The 18,407-nt window shown below is 37.6% G+C and overlaps 1 protein-coding gene across 1 annotated transcript in view; it reads left to right on the forward strand.

The window, feature by feature from the left end:
• The first annotated feature begins 946 nt into the window (after positions 1-946).
• LRRIQ1 (leucine rich repeats and IQ motif containing 1) overlaps positions 947-18,407 on the forward strand; it is a 117,062-nt gene continuing 99,601 nt past the window's right edge. Inside the window, exons 1-9 of the mRNA XM_080394214.1 lie at positions 947-1,160; positions 2,384-2,495; positions 3,486-3,580; positions 4,750-4,852; positions 5,555-5,784; positions 7,753-7,827; positions 7,998-9,194; positions 10,128-10,280; positions 14,171-14,321. Of these exons, the coding sequence (XP_080250340.1) occupies positions 1,032-1,160; positions 2,384-2,495; positions 3,486-3,580; positions 4,750-4,852; positions 5,555-5,784; positions 7,753-7,827; positions 7,998-9,194; positions 10,128-10,280; positions 14,171-14,321 (2,245 nt within the window). The 5' untranslated portion in view covers positions 947-1,031. The remainder of the gene's footprint in view (positions 1,161-2,383; positions 2,496-3,485; positions 3,581-4,749; positions 4,853-5,554; positions 5,785-7,752; positions 7,828-7,997; positions 9,195-10,127; positions 10,281-14,170; positions 14,322-18,407) is intronic.

An 18,407-nucleotide genomic window follows, 5' to 3' on the forward strand; every position in this document is an offset into this window, starting at 1 on the left:
CCCGGTTTAACAGCACGGCGGCGGAGCTCCGGGCTTCCCCGCGGAGGGTCTGACCAGGGGCGGTTGGGAACTGCGGCATTTCGGGGCGGGAGGGCGGGCGGTCTCCGCAGCCAGCTAGAAAGGCGGCGACTCCGGTGGGACCTCGGCTGAACAAGAGGTGAGTAGCCACACCGAGTAGGTCGCGGAGGGCTATAGGTGCCTTGAGGAACGGACTGCAACTCCCAGTATACAGAGAGCGGCTCAACGGTTCTTCCGGGAAACGGCGGTGGGCGGGCGGGCTCCCCGCCGCGGGGCCTGCTGGGAGCTGTAGTTGATCTGGGGGGGACTGCTTCCCCCCCCCACGGCTGAGGTGCGGTCAGCGCCGCCCTTCTGCTCCAGGGGCCGGCGAGGGGCGAGCATTTGCTCGCTGCCTCTGAGGTAGCGGGTCTAGACTGCCTCCCTTATCCCCTAATCGGAGCTACGGCTGAGGAGAGGGGTCCGCATTGCGGAGGGACGGAGGACTGTGAGGGACCCCTTCCTCTCCTATCACGATCTGTCTATAAAGTCTTGTACTTCAGTGAATTGGGCCATTTCTCATGGCTTTCTCTGTATCATTGCAACTTCATGGAGTGCTTCCTAGGTTCTTAGTCTTATTTCGTAATTGTTAATATGTATTTATTGTTTGAAGTTTTTTTTTTTTCTTTGCAGCTACTAGGGCTGCAAAAAAACCACGAACAGCCTTGTGAGGCTTAGGTCATACCACTGATCCTGTCCACAAGGAGCAGCAATCAAGCAGAGGTTTTTAACACTCAAATTTTGTAACACTTGCAAAATTTAGAGAGGTAGACTGAGGACGGATTCTTTTATCACAAACCACATTTTTCTTGTTTTTTTGCTTGTTGGTATGGAGTGAGCTGTTCAGAACAAACTGCTGTTCCTTTTTCATGTTCAATAAATACATCTAAATGAGCACCCACTGGTTCATGCACTGCTGAAACTTTGTATTTTCTTTGTGTAGCTTTGAAAACAGATAAGACACTTTGAAAAGCAGAATGTCAGAAGATACTGAAGGAATTGAAAAAGAAATAGAAACAGAATTAAGCAGAATTAGTGTTTCTTCCCTTGAAGCAGATAATTCTGACACAGAGGTATTAGAAGAAGCTTTGAGTGACAGTGAGACAGTAAGTATTTAGTGGGCTAAAACTTACTCTATTTCTGCTTGAAAGTAATATGGACATAGGAAAGCCTCTCTCGTGAAGGAAATTTTTCCTGAAATAGCTAGCCTGAAGATTTCTTCTAAAAGTAGTCTCAGTAATATTGCTTCATGAAAAATGTAACCTCCAGTGGTGACAAGCCAATAAATGAGATGGATATTGGCATTCTGCTTAAGTAAGAAAATCAGATGCTGAGATAATGATTTGTTTTAGAATCCTCTGAAGCTGGAAGCTTTAATTAAGCTGATGGGTTAAATTAAATACGGATGAATAAGCCAATGATTCTTTATTTAAATCTGTATTTAAATCTTAAAAAGAGACTGACTCATGTTTTAAGACTTCCAGATACTAATTTCATCTAAAGTAGTGCTTCAGGTCCTCTCTTTTTGGATGGCTTCTTATGTTGGGGAAAGATTTTCCTTTGAAATCCAACCAGTTATTTGGTTCCTTTTCAGTTATTTAAATCTTTCAGATTTGTAGCAAAAGGATCGGTCCATAGGATACTGGGGTACATGATATTGGTCATATGTGACCATAAATCATGTGTTTAATATGACATAAAGATAGGCAAAGGCATCAGTGAGAATTATTTAAGCACTTACATGCTGAATGCTAGCAATGTTTAGCTGAATTTACACATCTGAGAGAAGGCAGTCCATTTTCCCAAATCCGTGCAGTAAAAGGCGGTCTTTTGAATAGGAAGTGTGCAGTAAAGAAAGTTGAAGCATCTGGTTTGCATGCATACTTTAAACATTAGTAAATTTAAAATTAATTTATTTTCTAAAGAGTCTGAACATTTTTAAGAAAAAGATCCTGTGCATCATAGGTATTCATTAATTTTTGTCTTAACATTTTCCATAATTTCTTGGTCCAACACAATTATAAAGAAAATGTTAATTGAAACATGTTTCTGAAGATAGTAGAAAATAAGTTACTAAAATGTGTTCCAATCAAAACTTAATTAGAATGTAATTAAAAATGAGAATTATTAATTGGTCAGTGGGTGGTAAGACAATGCGAAGAGTACAGGAACTGGGAACAATTTTGTTAGCAGCAGGTACTAAATCTCCATCAGTGCTTTATAGGTGAAGCCAAAAGTGAGTCTTTGTTCTTGCATGTCAAGTATTTACCTCTGGTAATGGCTGTGATATGAAAATGTAGAATTTATGTCAAATGCCATGTTTTTCTAGATTTCAGATGACTTGCCAGAATCAGTTCTCCCCTATTTAAACTTTATAAAGAGCAGAAATCAAGATGCTGAAAAACTTATACTGCAAGACTTAGAAGATGAAGAAACGACAAGTAAGCAGGGGTCACAGTTAAATAAAATATTTATGCACCTTGTATCGCCAGTCGAAGTTTGACTAACAATCATCAGTAAAACGATGCAAATGTTTAAGTAAAGCAAGCAGTGAAACCTATTGCAACAGCTTCTGAATGCATGCTGGAAATCTCTAGGAATAAACCTATGCAATGCTGTCTAACATCAGAGTATGAATTGAATTTTTCTAAAAATTCATCTGGTGCTAAACCATAGATCGAGGTAAGGTGCAGGATCATTCCCTGGATCAGGACCTAGGCCAGACTCTTAATCTGAAATGAAGTCATTAGGAGATGAAGCTAAGAGTTCAGATACAATTGAACCACATAGGATGTGTTTAAAGTCTGTCTTTAGAGATATCCAAGCTAGCATTAAATGAAATGACCTTGTCATTGGGGAACAATATTGCCATGTCAGCTTGTGACTGAGGACAAGCTCATAGTCTTATGTGCCAGAGAGCTGGCCTCTCTGTTCTTTTTCACATCATCTTGGGTTTAACACTCATTTAGTGTAACAGTCTTTGTGAACAAAAGTTCAATATTGTCAATATATTTTAATATTTGAGGAAGGTTTCTTTCTATCTGTTTTTTGTAATGGACACTTCTTTTTTAATTACTTTTTTAGTTCTTTGTCAGTTTTTGACCTGCCCAATACAAGTTCTACTGTGTTTTTCTACACAGAAAATGTTGTTCTGTGTTCTGTGCTGTGAAATTCTCTTTCATACTTGCTGTCACTGGATTCTTACAATATCAGTGTGTGTTTTGGTTACATGTATTTGCTGCTTTTAATGTAGAGAAATGACTCCCATACATATTTGAGTAAAAATGGGATGGGGGTGTAAGATTTTTAAAGGAAAAACAATCCTTTATTTTAGTTTATGGAAATATAGTAGCTAAGCAATATAGAGCAGAACTGAGTGCTGGTAAGGGATTGTCTCTTTATGTACTAAATTATATTTATTTCTTCTTTAGGTAACATCTATGGAGTAGTTTCTTGCCATGCTTCAGATTACTTGGCAGAATTGGCTTCTGAATATAATGAAAATCTGGATCAATTTAAAAAAGAGGTATTCTCCATTTAAACAGTATTTATATTGAGAAAAGAATCTATTAAGTAATTTAGATAATTTACACTTGCTTTGTTGGCCTCCTGAGGAGACCGGTAGATGTGTTCAGTTTTGTTGCTGTCAGACTATCCATAAAGTGTTAAGATGAGTTTGTATATGCTGTTCTTTAGAACTGGGATATCAGCTGTAATATACTACATCTATAAGTTTTAAAATTTGGAATAAATTCTCTGTGTCAGTAGTTGAGCTGCTGAGCACAAAAGCCAAAATTAAACAAAACAGAATAACTCTTTATTGTTAATTATTTGCAGAATATTGTCTCAATAGTATGATAACACTTTTAAACTTCTCTAATCATTACTTTTATGATGATCAGGAGGATGTGCTACTGTTAATCTTGCTACTAATATATTCCATTATTTTATAGAAAAGGTAAACATAATGTCTGTAACTTTCAAAGACAAATCAAGAGTTATGAACCTAGGTTCTCTTATATTTTCATACGATTCGATTAAATAACTTGCTAAAGTTCTAAGAAAAACATAAAACTGTATTTAATTCAATCACTTTTAATTTGTTGTCTGGCTTTTATTGGGAGCACGTTTGCAAACATGAGTCTCCGAAGACCGTTGTTTAGAACAGCACAATTACTTTATGTGACTTCAGCAGCATTACAAATATTAACATATGCCCCACGCATGTGATGAACAGATGATAAATGAGAAGGAATAGATTACTTCTTGCCAGTAAAGAACAATGAAATAAATATAGCAATCTCTGTGCCTATAGCATTATTTTCACATAGACTTCTTAAAAATTTACTTTGTAACTATCTCCTCCCCTATGTGCATAACAGTATTAATGCATAAATAGTGCTTAGTTCCACAGAAAGTAAAACAAATCCCAAACGCAAACATTTATTTTTCAGGTAAAAATGCAAAATATATTAAAAAAACACATAGAAATAATCCAATATTTATTACTCTAGCAAACAATATTTTGATGGGTACATTTGCGTTATTCAATGTCTAAGGATTCCAGTCAGTAGTAGATTTTGTATTACTGTGCTTGTCATATCATGAAAAGCTTATTCTTATTCTGGAAGATTTTTATAATGTTATGCTTTTAATTTTTTCTTGTTCTTTAATGACAATATTAAATTATATTAGGTACGGTTTGAAACTGAAGATGAAGACTTGCAGATTGCTGCAACACCTAGTTATAATAGTCGGTCCACCAGTGAAGTGGTCACTGATGACCATTTTGTTACAGGTAAGCAAATGCATTAGTTGTTTGGGTGAGCTGATCTTTTTAGTGTCACATCACTGTTTCCTGCTTTTCTGTTTTCATAAATATTGTAACATTCTTTGTAAAGAATGACACAGCCCAGTATGCAATAATTTTTTAATTTCATGAGCTGGACATGAGCAAATACCTGTGCTTTTATCTCATTTCAGGATCACAAAAGTATCCTAGTCTTTAATGTTTTGATAGAAATTTGTTTCAAAAAATACTACCCAAAAATTATTTAAATAATTATGAATACAAATGGAAGCCAGATTGGAGACACTAAGTAGGCTGTGCTGTGGCCACAACTTTTTTATTTTTTTATAGCCACACTGGCTGAGAGCATTTCACTTCACTGTACCCTTTGCATGTTTTGAGGTAGAGTGCAACTGTTATAAAACCCCTGCTGATAGCTACAGATGACATTAATCCTGAAGCCAAAGTGTAATCCTGAAATATACATTGATAGAATAAGTACGATTGTAGCAGAGTCAGTAAGTGTGCATCATGATAATAAGACTTCTTTGATAGAAAAGACTCATATTGTAGTTTTGATTTCCTTGGGGATATATATACCTGGCTGTATCAGCACAGAATCCTTTTCTTGTCAGTAAGACTGTTTAATGTCCCCCAATATTTACTAGGAAGTTAAATAAAAGGTTTGCTTGGTTGATTACAAATTCATAGCTGATGCTGAAATGAGCATAAGCCTTACTCACTGTGAAGCAGAAGAAAGGTGTGGACAGGAGTTTGAGTACTGGGTGAAAAGACAAAAGGAGCTTGAAGATGAGAAGAGGAAAAAGTGGAAAGCTGAGAGGGAAGCACATGAAAAACGGAATGAAGAGGAACACAGAAGAAGGGTGCTGCATCTGGAGGAATTTGAGGCTGAAAGAATAAAGTTAGAGCTTCTTCATAAGGTAATTAATGATACTGAAGCCAACCTGTTCCCATCTAGACTATGTGAATTCAACATATAATGTGAAAAAGAGAGTACTATCCCAAACTGTATAACTGTCCTAAACTCTGTCTACTTGTGATACCAAAGCGAGATGTAAGACTTATATATATAATATATATATATATATATGGATATATATATAATCCATAGGGGTTTATGTGTTTACCACTTTGTTCAGCAGTAAATGAATTTGCTATGCTAGATGTTAAATTATTCTTTAGGCTTTACCCTTACTCAGTTTTTATATTGTGACACCAGCCAAAGTACTGGAAATGAGAGTTTTGCTAAATTATTTGCAAATGAAAAATAGTCACTGTGCCTTAATAGAAAATACTTCATTACTTTGGACCTCCCAACCCAATTTCATATTTAGATGAAAAATCGTAGGTGGAGTAATCTGAACCAAAATTACTAATTTCAGAAATGCTGGTGCTGTACCTCATCTAGGTAAAAGTTACAATATGCCCTTTTCTTGTCTGTATCTGGGAAATTGAGTCAGACTTCATCTACGGAGTTCTGCCACAACAGAACATGACTCCATATATTGACCGGTCACATTCTCAGAGTATTTAGTTGCGTTTTGCTGTAGTGCATGATGCATGCTGAGGGATAAAATTTGATAGCTCTCCACAAGAGCATAAGAACATGAAGAAATGTAACCCTCAGACATTATACATGTGGGGCCACAATATTTTATTATTTAGCCTAAATATTTGTATTTTGAGAGATGCATTAACACTGCATTTTCAGTTAACTAATTTGTAGCTTTCTGAAAGAAGTGGGCAATTTGGTCCCAGCAAGGTAATTCAGGTCACCAAAATTAAGGAAGAGCTCAGTAAGTGAAAAGACCTTTGATGTCTGAAGGCCAGCTCAGTGTCTGATATAGCTCCATTTTCAATAGGCCACAAAATTAATAAGGCTTCCTCTGTTCTTTGATGTCACAAACCATTTTTGGATGTAGAATGGCTTTCTTTCTCCAGACAAGTTAGGGCACATCCCTATTTAGACACTTTGATAGTACTGTCACTAGTGCACTCTTTTTGGAGGTGAGAGAAGTGACTAACTTCCTCCATTACAGAATTATCTAGAAGTCTAGTCTCCTGTTGTCTGAACGGCATGCTTCTGAATATGCATGAAAAGCAGTGCTTAGGCACCTGGGAGACTTCATGCTCCAAGTTGGAAATGGTAGTTTATTTGTACTTGTTCCTTCATGTCCTGCTGTGTATTTGATTTGGCTGGTACTGATTTATCTTGGCTCCACCAAGAACTATGTGATTCTGGATCAGCCTCTGGTTTTTAGGTGCTTACTGTTTGATAATTTTCAGTCAGATGTAATTCCAAATCATTTGGAGATTTTTTTTCTGATTGAGAATATGTTGGGAAAGGAGGGAAATGCTATTTATTTGCAAGTAGTGAGAAAATAGACTTGAACTTTCATTTTCTGTTTAGAAACAATTTCAGTGAAAAAAAATTCTTTAGCTTTACTGGACAAAATTCCGGTTTGAAAGATTTTAAGATTACCAGCATCATACCAGTCTAATTAAAGGGAGACTGCTACTTTCAGAGTGTTTGTTTCTATAATGTTTCTGTTATCTACCTGTACTTTGAATGGTTGTTTCATAAAAGTAGGTTTCATCTTCAATAGTAGCATGGAATTTGGAGAGGAAGATGGCAGTTGTTTGGGTCAATATCAATACACTGAGTCTCTGAAGGTATGCATCTTTCAGAACATGACCCAATCTGCATTACTGATGCAAGTTTCTAGTTGTTTATTTTGATACTCACACAGCTGAATTTCTCATTTTAATTCAGGCATTCACAAAAGTAGACTGTTAGAAAGTCAAAAAGATGGGGGAGATTGGAAAGAGGGTGTTTTGTGATGTTCCAGGTTTCATACAATATTCATTTAAGTTAATTTGTTGTGCAGAAACACCAAACTGCAGTAGAAGATGAGTTACAGAAAGAAAAGAAAGCTTGGAGAGACAAAATTATGCAACATGAGGTCTACAATAAGCTTTTGTCAAAGAACTGGGAGGTTACTATCATATATTTGGGAATAAATGTTATTCTGGAACAGTTAATACCCCAGATTCTGTTTATTAATGATAAATATGTACCAACACCTGTCCTATTTTAAGTGTGTTTGAAGTATATCCTAATTGTTTGGCCTAGGAATGGATCACAAAGCAAATGGAAGAGGAGAAAAAGGCCTTGGAAAAGCAGAAAGCAAAAGAAAGACAACACCTGGCAGAACAACAGAATAGAGCAGCTGTGAAAATCCAAGCTAGATTTAGATCATTTTTAGTCCATAAAAAATATGCTCCCATCTTAAAAGAATGGAAAGATGAAGTAAAAAAGAAGCAGAAGATACTAAAAGAAATAGAGATAGACATGAAAGAAAAAGAGGAAAAAATGAAGATGCAAATGGAAGAAAATAGGCAAAAAATAGAGGGGGGAAAAAGACAAGAAGAACCTGAAAGAGAGGAATATTTGGCATGGGTGAGGAGGTGTGAGGAATATGAGAAAAAGAAAGAAAGCCTGAGACTTGAAAGAGAAAACAAGCTGCAAATAAGAGAAGAACACAGAAAACTAGGAGAAAAAAGAGCAAAAGCTGTCATGAGTGACAGTGAAGAAAACAAAGAAAGCATAAAAAATGATAAGCAGACAGAAAATATGGAAATAATAAGAGAACAGAAGAAGGAACTAAATAAACAAGCAGAAGAACAAAAAGAAGACCAGGCTGAAATGATGGATGAAGCAAATAATTGGATGATTCCAGCAGAAAGAAATTTGACACCAACACCAAATATGCTAGGTTCAGAGAAGAGGGAATACTCTTCTCACGTAAATAATGAGAACATGTACATGAATTCAATACTACATGTAGAAGAAAATTACTCACAAACTAGAGTTCTTAATAAAGCTTTGGATATTCATACTTCCAAGGATGAATCTGTTAATTTTGGAGCTAATGACATGATAGAAAATAAGACAAACAATATACACAGCAGTCCACCAAATGTCAAGCCAGATGCTAGTACTAGAGAAGTCAAAGATCAGTTTTCTCAGTCTGACACAATGAAGAAAACTATGTTTCTAATGGGAGATGCTAATGAGGAAGTCAGAGAGACCTGGAACAGAATTCAAGATGTAGCTGAGTGTTCCAGCAGACTAATTCTTCCTGATGATATTGAAAAAAAGAGAATAAACTGGATGAACACATGTAAATCTTGGTCTAAAGTATATGAAGAAAACCAAAGAAAGAAAGCAACTATAAAAAAAAAACCAAGGAAAAGTTCATTTAGCAAGATGCCTTCACTAAGTACAGAAAAGATAATTCATAGTGGCCCCTGGAGTACTCTGCAGCAGGTAACTATATAGAAGATTTAGAATGAAATGATAAGCCATGCTATTTATTTTTTTTCCTTGTATATCAGCAGAATGCTGTTTTGAAAGAGCAGGTTACAGATCTCAGTGAGAGTGAGAGTTCCTCTGCACAAGTGCAAAATAAGAGCAATGAGAATCACTTTGCAACTCCTATGAGCACTGTAAAGCACACTGCTGTGGTATTAGTCTTCAGATGATTGATAGTATATTAAGCCTATAAAAGGCAGGAGCTCCTATCTCCTGTTTTCTGCTAAATTAACATGGTTTTGCCTTTGTGTGAGGGTCTGGATTTCAGCTCCTGCTCATCTAGCCCCTTCAGAGTTTTGAGAATACTAGTCTCTTCCAGAAGCAAGTCATTGCTGATCAGCTTACAAATGGTGTTTTTCCATAAAGAACATCTCTTGGTTCCCAGCACTTACTTTTCCTATCACTTAGTAACTTACCACTGTATGTTTGCTCTGTGCTCCTATCTTGGTATCCACTCTTTGATGACATACTAGACTACACAAACTTAATCTGAACTACTTTTGTCTGTTCTTGCACAGTCACTTATTATTTATGATAGTATGATGGGAAACAGTTCACACTATTAATTGTTTTGCTCAGTGTTAATCTTCCATCCATTCAAAGCAATGTCATTACTAAAGTATAAGTTGTGTTTATTTTAAGGTGGATGTTGAAATCAAACAGATTGTTTTCATAATAACTTCTCCCATTTAACACATCAAACCCAACGTTGCCATCCTTTTCTATATGAAAGTATTAACATTAGTTACTTGCATTTTCTAAAGTGTAAGTAGAATGCAGTTTTGGTCTCTTTTTTAAAAAAAAAAAGAAAATAACCATAATGTGACATTATATAATGAATATTCAATATACAAATAATTAATTTTGTTTATCAATAAATGCATGTAGGTCACAACACTTACACTTGAAGATTTGCCAGCTTGCAGCCTTTCCATGTTATCCAAGTGTTCAAATCTTCAAGTTTTGACCCTGAGGCGCTGTGGACTAGTTGCACTGGAAGGACTAAGTAACTGCAAAGACCTAAAGTATATCAACATGGAGGTACCAAGTGTGTTTGATTCTTTATTGCAACCCAGGAGGACTACCTGTTTTGCTGCTTACTTGGCTGTGCAGTTGCATCTAACTGAATATGTAACTTGTAGTGCCTTAAGACTATAGGAATATCCCCAAAGTTATACCAGCAGATTTGCATTGCAGATAATAATGTGCATTGTACTAAAGCAACATCCTGCAAATGAATCAAGATAAACTAAGAAAAGTGCATGATAGTATCAATCTAGGATTAGCGTTAGGTATGGCACAGTGATAGATCTTTGTTACTTCATTCCCTCTGATTCCTAAGTAGGCAGATGTGGTTACCATGGCAGATGCTCATCTTAAGCAGGAGGAGGCAGAACGAAGAGTCCTTTGCAATACACACCTTGAATATTAAAATACTCGCATATATGCTCAAGGAACAGTATATTGAGTTACACTAGAGACATAATGTCCAGGTACTTGCTACTGCACAGTGTCTTACATGGCCTTATAAATTTAATGACTAAAGAGAACATTTTGCTCTGTGATGCATCTTAATTCCAGAACTTGACGATTTACATGAAGCAACTCTATTCACATTTTTTTATTTCATGTGCTTTAATAACACAAATTCACAAGAAAGTTAATATGCCTGGGACATAGAGAAGGCTGAGGTACTCAGTGACTTTTTTGTCAGAGTCCTTGCTGGCACATGCTCCAGCCACACTGCCCCAATCACAGAAAGTAAAGGCAGGGACTGGGAGAATGAAAAACTGCCCACTGTAGCAGAAGATCAGTTTCTAAAGAACCTGAAGGCATGCAAGTCCATGTGACCTGACCACATGCATCCATGGGTCCTGAGGGAACTGGCAGATGACGTCTCTAAGCTACTATCCGTCATATTTGAGAAGTTGTGGCAGTCTGGTGAAGTTCCCACTGACTGGAAAAAGGGAAACATAAACCTCATTTTTAAAAAAGTAAGATAGGAAGACCCAGGGAGCTAAGGGCCAGTCAGTCTCACCTCTGTACCAAGCAAGATCATGGAGCAGATACTCCTGGAAACTATGCTAAGACACATGGAAAATAAGGAGGTGACTGGTGACAGCCAACATGGCTTCACTAAGGGAAGATCATGCTTAGCAAATTTGGTGGTCTTCTATGATGGCATTACAGTGTTGGTGGACGAGGGAAGAGCAACTGATGTCATTTACATGGACTGGTGCAAAGCGTTTGACACTGTCCTGCATGACATCCTTGTCTCTAAACTGGAAAGACATGGATTTGATGGATGGACCACTCAGTGGATAAGGAATTGGCTGGATGGTTGCACTCAAGGAGTTGTGGTAAATGGCTTGGTGTCCAAGTGGAGACCAGTGACAAGTGATGTTCCTTGGGGTCAGTACTGGGACCAGCACTGTTTAAGATCTTTTTCAGTGACATGGACAGTGGGATTAAGTGCACCGTCAGCAAGTTTGTCAATTATACCAATCTGTGTGGTGTGGTCAACATGCTGGAGGGAAGGGATGCCACCCAGAGAGAGCTTGACAGGCTTGAGAGCTGGACCTGTGTGAACCTCATGAAGTTCAGCAAGGCCAAGTGCATGGTCCTCCACATGGGTTGAAGCAATCCCAAGCACAAATATAGGCTGAGCAGAGAATGGATTGAGAGCAGCCCTGAGGAGAAGGACATGGGGGAGTTCATTGATGAGCTCAACATGACCCAGCAGTATATGCCTGCAGCTCAGAAAGCCAACTGAATCCTGGGCTGTATCAAAAGAAGCATAATCCCTCTACTCAGCTCTCATGAGACACCACCTGGAGTACTGTGTTCTGCTCTGGGGCCCCCAACACAAGAAGGACATGGACCTGTTGGAGTGAGCCCAGAAGAGGGCCACGAAGATGATCAGAGGGCTGGAGCATCTCTCCTGTGAAGACAAGCTGAGAGTTGTAGTTGTTCAGCCTGGAGAAGAGAAGGCTCCAAGGAGGCCTTATGGCAGCCTTTCAGTACCTAAAGGGGGTCTACAAGCAAGCTGGAGAGGCACTTTTTGCAAGGGCATGTAGTGATAGGACAAGGGGTCATGGCTTTGAACTGAAAGAGGGTAGATTTAGACTGGATGTTGGGAAGAAATTCTTTACTGTGAGGGTGGTGAGGCACTGGAACAGGTTGCCCAGAGAAGCTGTGGATGCCCCATCCCTGGCAGTGTTCAAGGCCAGGCTGGATGGGGCTTTGAGCAACCTGGTCTAGTGGAAGGTGTCCCTGCCCATGGCAGAGGGGGTGTAACTAGATCATCTTTAAGGTCCCTTCCAACCCAAACTGTTGGAAGTTTTTTCTATGGCTGTTATTTGTAGAAATCTTGAATGTTTCTACATGCTCAGTAACTGGTGTTCTTTCCAAAGTATGGGGCTTTTATTCATTTGGGTTTTTTGTTTAATTAAATTAGAAGAGAGCTGATAATAATTACAATTAAAGGAATGTTGTCTGTGCAGTAACTAGAGTATTGCAATAGGACAGGTTGAAATACCTGTGCCATTTTTTCAGTTTTCTTACCTATCCAGAACATAATTTCTGGGATTCAATAATTTTGGGTACCTCAAATTACAAGAGCAAAGTATTAGTATGAGAGTGTAAGCTGCCAGTCCTACTAAGATTGGTATGTGATATTTATTTTTTTTTAATCAGATATTGTCTCTTGCATAACAGTTTTGGTTGTGTGGTTTGTTTTGTTAGTTGTTTTGGGGTTTGGTGTTTTTTTTTTTTTAATTTTAATATGGTATGCTTTAAACCATATACAGGATTGCCTCACTGGGATGCGTCAGGATAATTTAGTCAGGGAGAAGACCCTGAGAAATACTTTTAAGTATGCTTGATTAATACTTTAATAATTATATAAAGTATTTTTATTAATAATATATACTTTTGCTGTGCCAGCTGATGTGGCAGTTGTCTTCCATTAATGAAGAAACAGCCTCTTTTGTGATATTTGAAACAGTCCAAGATTGTTCCATGGTTATTTCTCACACAGCTAAAGCAGCTGCCTCTGCTTCCCTTGGACGTTCATTCCTACTTGATATTGCCTCTCCTTTCAATTGATAGAAAACCCAACATCTGAGCCATATCAGTTCTCTGCTTTAACTTACTGGGACAACTGAAGGGGCTGTCCAAGGGCAGGAATCAGTGTTACGGCTTCCAAAGGAAAACCTGTACACATGTCTGCCTGCAGCTGGAGGTAGCACCTAAGTCTAGTTGGCATGTTAATTCTGGAATAGGAATTAGACTCTTTGGCTTAATCAGTTTGTCACAAAGGCAGGAAATTTTAAGTTTTGTGTGTTTGAGCATCTGCAGGTAAAAAACAGAAGAAAATAGCAAGGGCAGCAAATAGTGAAATAAAAATCTGAGGAAGCATTATTAAATGGCCTGGGGAAAGGGATGTTGAGAACAAGATCTCTTGGGGGAAGAACGTTAACTGACAGCAGTGTCAGTGTTTGTGACCAAAATACCTTTAAAAGCAGGTTTTCACTGTTAGTAAATAGGATTCCAGCAAAGTCATAACTGTCTTCATGCATGTCTAGTAAATATGATGGTTTCTGTGCCATTTTTAGTTCAGTCTCCCAGGGTTTGGGAAGCTGGGACAGTGTTTATGGAAAAGACCACTCTGTGCTTAACTTCTCCTTACACTTTTTAACTTCTAGGCTTTTTCAGAGCCAGAATAAAGTTTGAGATACATTTTTATTCTATCCCAGCAGTTTCTATGACTCATTTATCAATTTCCTAATGGAAAAAATAGAGATGCCCTTGCTCCTAGCTAGAAGTTTAGGATAAAAGTAAGCAATTATTACAATCTACCATATTTTTGCACTTAATTCTGCTATTTCACTTAAGATGTTATTTAATAGTCTCATTTTCCTTTATTGCAGGAAAACAACATTCGGATGATCAGCTGTGAAAATCTAGAAAATCTCTGTATTCTGATTCTGAATAAGAACCATCTTTCATCACTTTGTGGCTTAGATGGCTGCATAAGTCTCCAAAATCTTGAACTTTCCTACAATAAAATCACCCGAATTGGTAAGAAAATTAATGTAAAATTATTCCAGTTTGTGTAACAATATTTGTGCTGTTTATATTCAAAATTCTATTTCCCTTGGTTTCAGGGCCAGCCAACTGCTAAGCCCAAGGAGAATGAGGAAACAGACTTAGAACAGACTTGCATTTTAAAGCATACTCAACTTCACATTTATTTGCAGCATGGTTTAGCTATTACCGTGTATTCCATCTACCAGGTCATGTAACTGTTCTCAGGCAAAGAGAACTAAAAATCTTTCTAGAAGGACCCCTAGTATTACCTGCACTAACTCGGGATATGTGAGTAGCCTGAGTTCAGTTTAACTACAGAAACAATTAATATAAAGCTTAGCCTTGAAACTGCAGAGAATTCCGGTGTGTTCCTAACACAGTAAGTAATTATATAGAAATCATATTATTTGTCTGACTCCGTGTATCATGCTAAGACTGGACCATGGCCTCTCTTTCTACTAAAATGCTGCCCTTTCAGGCTCCAAACTGTTATTCTATAGTTTCCTTCCACTCTGGCTCTTCCTTGCTGCTCATTGCACCAAAGCTGGAAAAAAAAACCCCGAAGAGTCTAAGGTAAAATCATTTAGGCACAGCAGGTGTGGTAACCCCTATTATATTTACAAAGGCAGTTTTTTATATTTGTTTGTCCAACAACTGGCAGGCAATAGGTGTACCTTTAGCAAGCAGTCAACCTGTTAGAATTTACATGCACCCAGACCACTCAACAGCTGCATCAATACATGAAATCCTTCTGCTAGGAGACAGATGCTTTCTGTTGTCCAGCCAGGATTTTTTCATGCAGTGAACAAGTGTTTGCCACTTTATTTGTGCTGCTGCTTGGATTGTAAACTGCCTAAGGTATAGATACTGTGTGTCAGCTTTTGGCAAGCCAAAAATACTGCATTGTGTGCCTTGTGTTATGTAGACATGGTATAGATGCAAGCAGGATCCAGAGCCTTTTCTACTGACAAAATGTTAGAGAAATGTAGTGCAGTGAAAATAACGAAGAGCTTTGCTGCATGTAAGTGGAGAAGCCAGTTTTTTGTTTTTAGAATGATGTATGTCTGGAGGACCATGTTAGTGGTCCTCCAAAAGCAACATTAACAGTTGGGAAAAGGTAGTAGTAAATTGCCAAATCTTTACTTGAAAAGGAGCTCACAAGGCTTGAAAGTCACAAATTTCCTTCAAGAAGGCAACACATCAGATAGAATGGAACTAGATTTAACAGCCTCCCTGTATTCTAGGGACCTGGGTTTTGGTGCATGACATGCTGTAAAATTTGTAAAGGCCACCAGAATACAGATGGCTATATAACATCAGTATTATAGTCTTAACAGAGATAAATCTTCAAAGATTTGTCTACTGAAATAAAATCTTATGGCCTAGGAAAAAAATTGCATATGATGAACTAATTAATTTTGTATAAATTGAAACACGGAATCTGAAAAAGGGATTTTCTAGTTGTACTCTTAGTTATGCTAAATCTAAAGATGTTACTTGGAAAGAGTGCAGAGCTGGGAATGGAAAGGAGATAAGAAGATTTCAATTTTGATTTTGAGAAACATAACCCAGCAACATGCATTTGCAGCCCAGAAAGCCAACCAAATCATGGGCTGCATCAAAAGATGTGTGGCCCGCAGGTCAAAGGAGATGATTCTCTCCCTCCATTCCACTCTTGTGAGATCCAACCCAGAGTACTTTGTTCAGATCTGATGCCCCCAACACAAGAAGGACATGGACCTGTTGGAGTGAATCCAGAGGAGGGCTGCGAAGATGATCAGAGGGCTGGAGCCCCTCTCCTATGAAGACAAGCTGAGAAAGTTGGGGTTGTTCAGCTTGGAGAAGGGAAGGCTCCAAGAAGGCCTTATAGCAGCCTTTCAGTACCTAAAGGGGGTCTACAAGCAAGCTGGAGAGGCACTTTTTGCAAGAGCATGTAGTGATAGGACAAGGGGTCATGGCTTTGAACTGAAAGAGGGTAGATTTAGACTGGATGTTGGGAAGAAATTCTTTACTGTGAGGGTGGTGAGGCACTGGAACAGGTTGCCCAGAGAAGCTGTGGATGCCCCATCCCTGGCAGTGTTCAAGGCCAGGCTGGATGGGGCTTTGAGCAACCTGGTCTAGTGGAAGGTGTCCCTGCCCATGGTAGGGGGGTTGTAACTAGGTCATCTTTAAGGTCCTTTCCAACCCAAACTGTTCTATGATGCTATGGTTTATTTGTCTTAATTTAAACATTTGAAGTTCTTTAAAGTATGTGGATATACATTCTTTTCCTGCTGGACAGCAGGAAAATAATGATAATGTAGAACAATTATTAAGATGATAGATGAAACATTCACATAAAAAATTTATACAAAGTTTTGCACTATTAAAAAAAAAAAACCACTGAAACAGTATGAACATGGATAATATGATTCCATGATAAATAACAAGGCACAGCAAACAGGAAATGTGAAAGCTTAAAAAAAGATAATCTGTAGATTTAGAGGGTTTAATAGTGATATTTTTAATATTTTTTGCTAATATGTGCAAATTTGGAATGTTAGTACTTGTGAACAGAGTTTATAATACCTGAGAATAAAGGTACCGGAATATCCATGTTTACTGTAAAAGCATATCACTACCCTAATGAGAAACAATTAAATCAACTGGTTAAGCTTCATCTGTATCCTTGTGGCAAATAATGCTGGATAAGATTCTTATTCAGATTTATCTCATTTGATAAGTGTCCACAACATGACTGTAAGAATGATGCAGTATTAGTCGGTGGCATTTAGGAATGTGGCATCTGTGTGGAATGTACTATCTTTGCACAGGCCAAGTCAAGTAAAATCATCTTGTATTTTCTGGTTTTTTTGCAGTGTGCTGCCATATTTACTGAATCTTTAATGAATTTAAGTGGGTAAATGTTCACAAAAATCAGCTTGGAATCTGTCTTTCTGCTCTCCAGAATTGCTTTGAGGGTCTCTGGTTAAAACAGGTGTATAATACAGGATTTATTTCATATAAAAACATATTGTTTATAAGTAGTCACCTAGAATGCACAAAAATGGATTTGTGGGGTTTAAGAAGTTAATGTGTCCCTCCATCTGTAAATCCTGCAGGATGTCCCTCAGCAATTTTGGAAGCTGCAGTACTGTGAAATATTCTCCATTCATTCAGCTTTAATAAAGCTTTTCCTAAATATTTTTTTCCTAAGAAGTAAGGCTTATTTATGTTTGTAATACTCCTGTTTTAATAACTTATTGTAGGAAACTTCAAGCATACTATAATTTATTTTTTCTTTTTCCTCCTCTCACTGAAATATAGCATCAGTAGGGAAAAAATTACTGTTGCCAGAAAAGCCTTAAAAATAACAGTAAAATTATGAGAACTATGTCTCAGTTATGCCTTTCCAGTTAAGAACTGATCAAAAATCAAGTAATTGTGTCAGCAAACACTGAAGTTCAGTGCATATGTTTGTATTTTGAAGATGAACGCTTTACTTAACAATTTTCTTACACAATTTTGACATGAGTCATAGAATATGCTTTTTTGTAGGATGTCTATATTGCCAGAGTGTGTTGGCTAAAATCCTGGCAGTGCTAAGAATAGCAGTGCATAACTGTAGATAGTCATAAATGCTTCTTTGGACCTACTTTTTTTGAGAAAGCACATAGAGGGTTTTTTTTAATCAGACATCTTTCAGTTTGGGGCTTTTTTTATGTGGTTTTTCATCTTCATGTTCACTGTCAGCTTTCACTCTTCTCTTGTCATTCATCTTTGTCCTACATAGAAGTTATTTCAGAACTTTATTGATAGCTAAGATAAAGTCCTTAGCTAACAGACTCCAGCTGCGCTTTGCAAATTGCTAAGAGCTACTTATATAAAGGTTCTCCACAAATCTTGCTGAAACCATATGTTTTTCAACAGAATGTATTTTTCCATATACTGCTATAGCTGTTGTTAGTTCCATCATATGTAAAACAGACAATATCTTCTGGAAATGTGCAGAAGACTTTAATGCTTATTTTTAATTTTGCCTGTGTGCAGAAGAAACATTAAAATGCCATCTGTATGTATTACATTATTCTCTCTTGT

The sequence above is a fragment of the Falco punctatus genome (genome assembly GCF_963210335.1).
Source record: "Falco punctatus genome assembly, chromosome: 6".
Classification (NCBI taxonomy): domain Eukaryota; kingdom Metazoa; phylum Chordata; class Aves; order Falconiformes; family Falconidae; genus Falco; species Falco punctatus.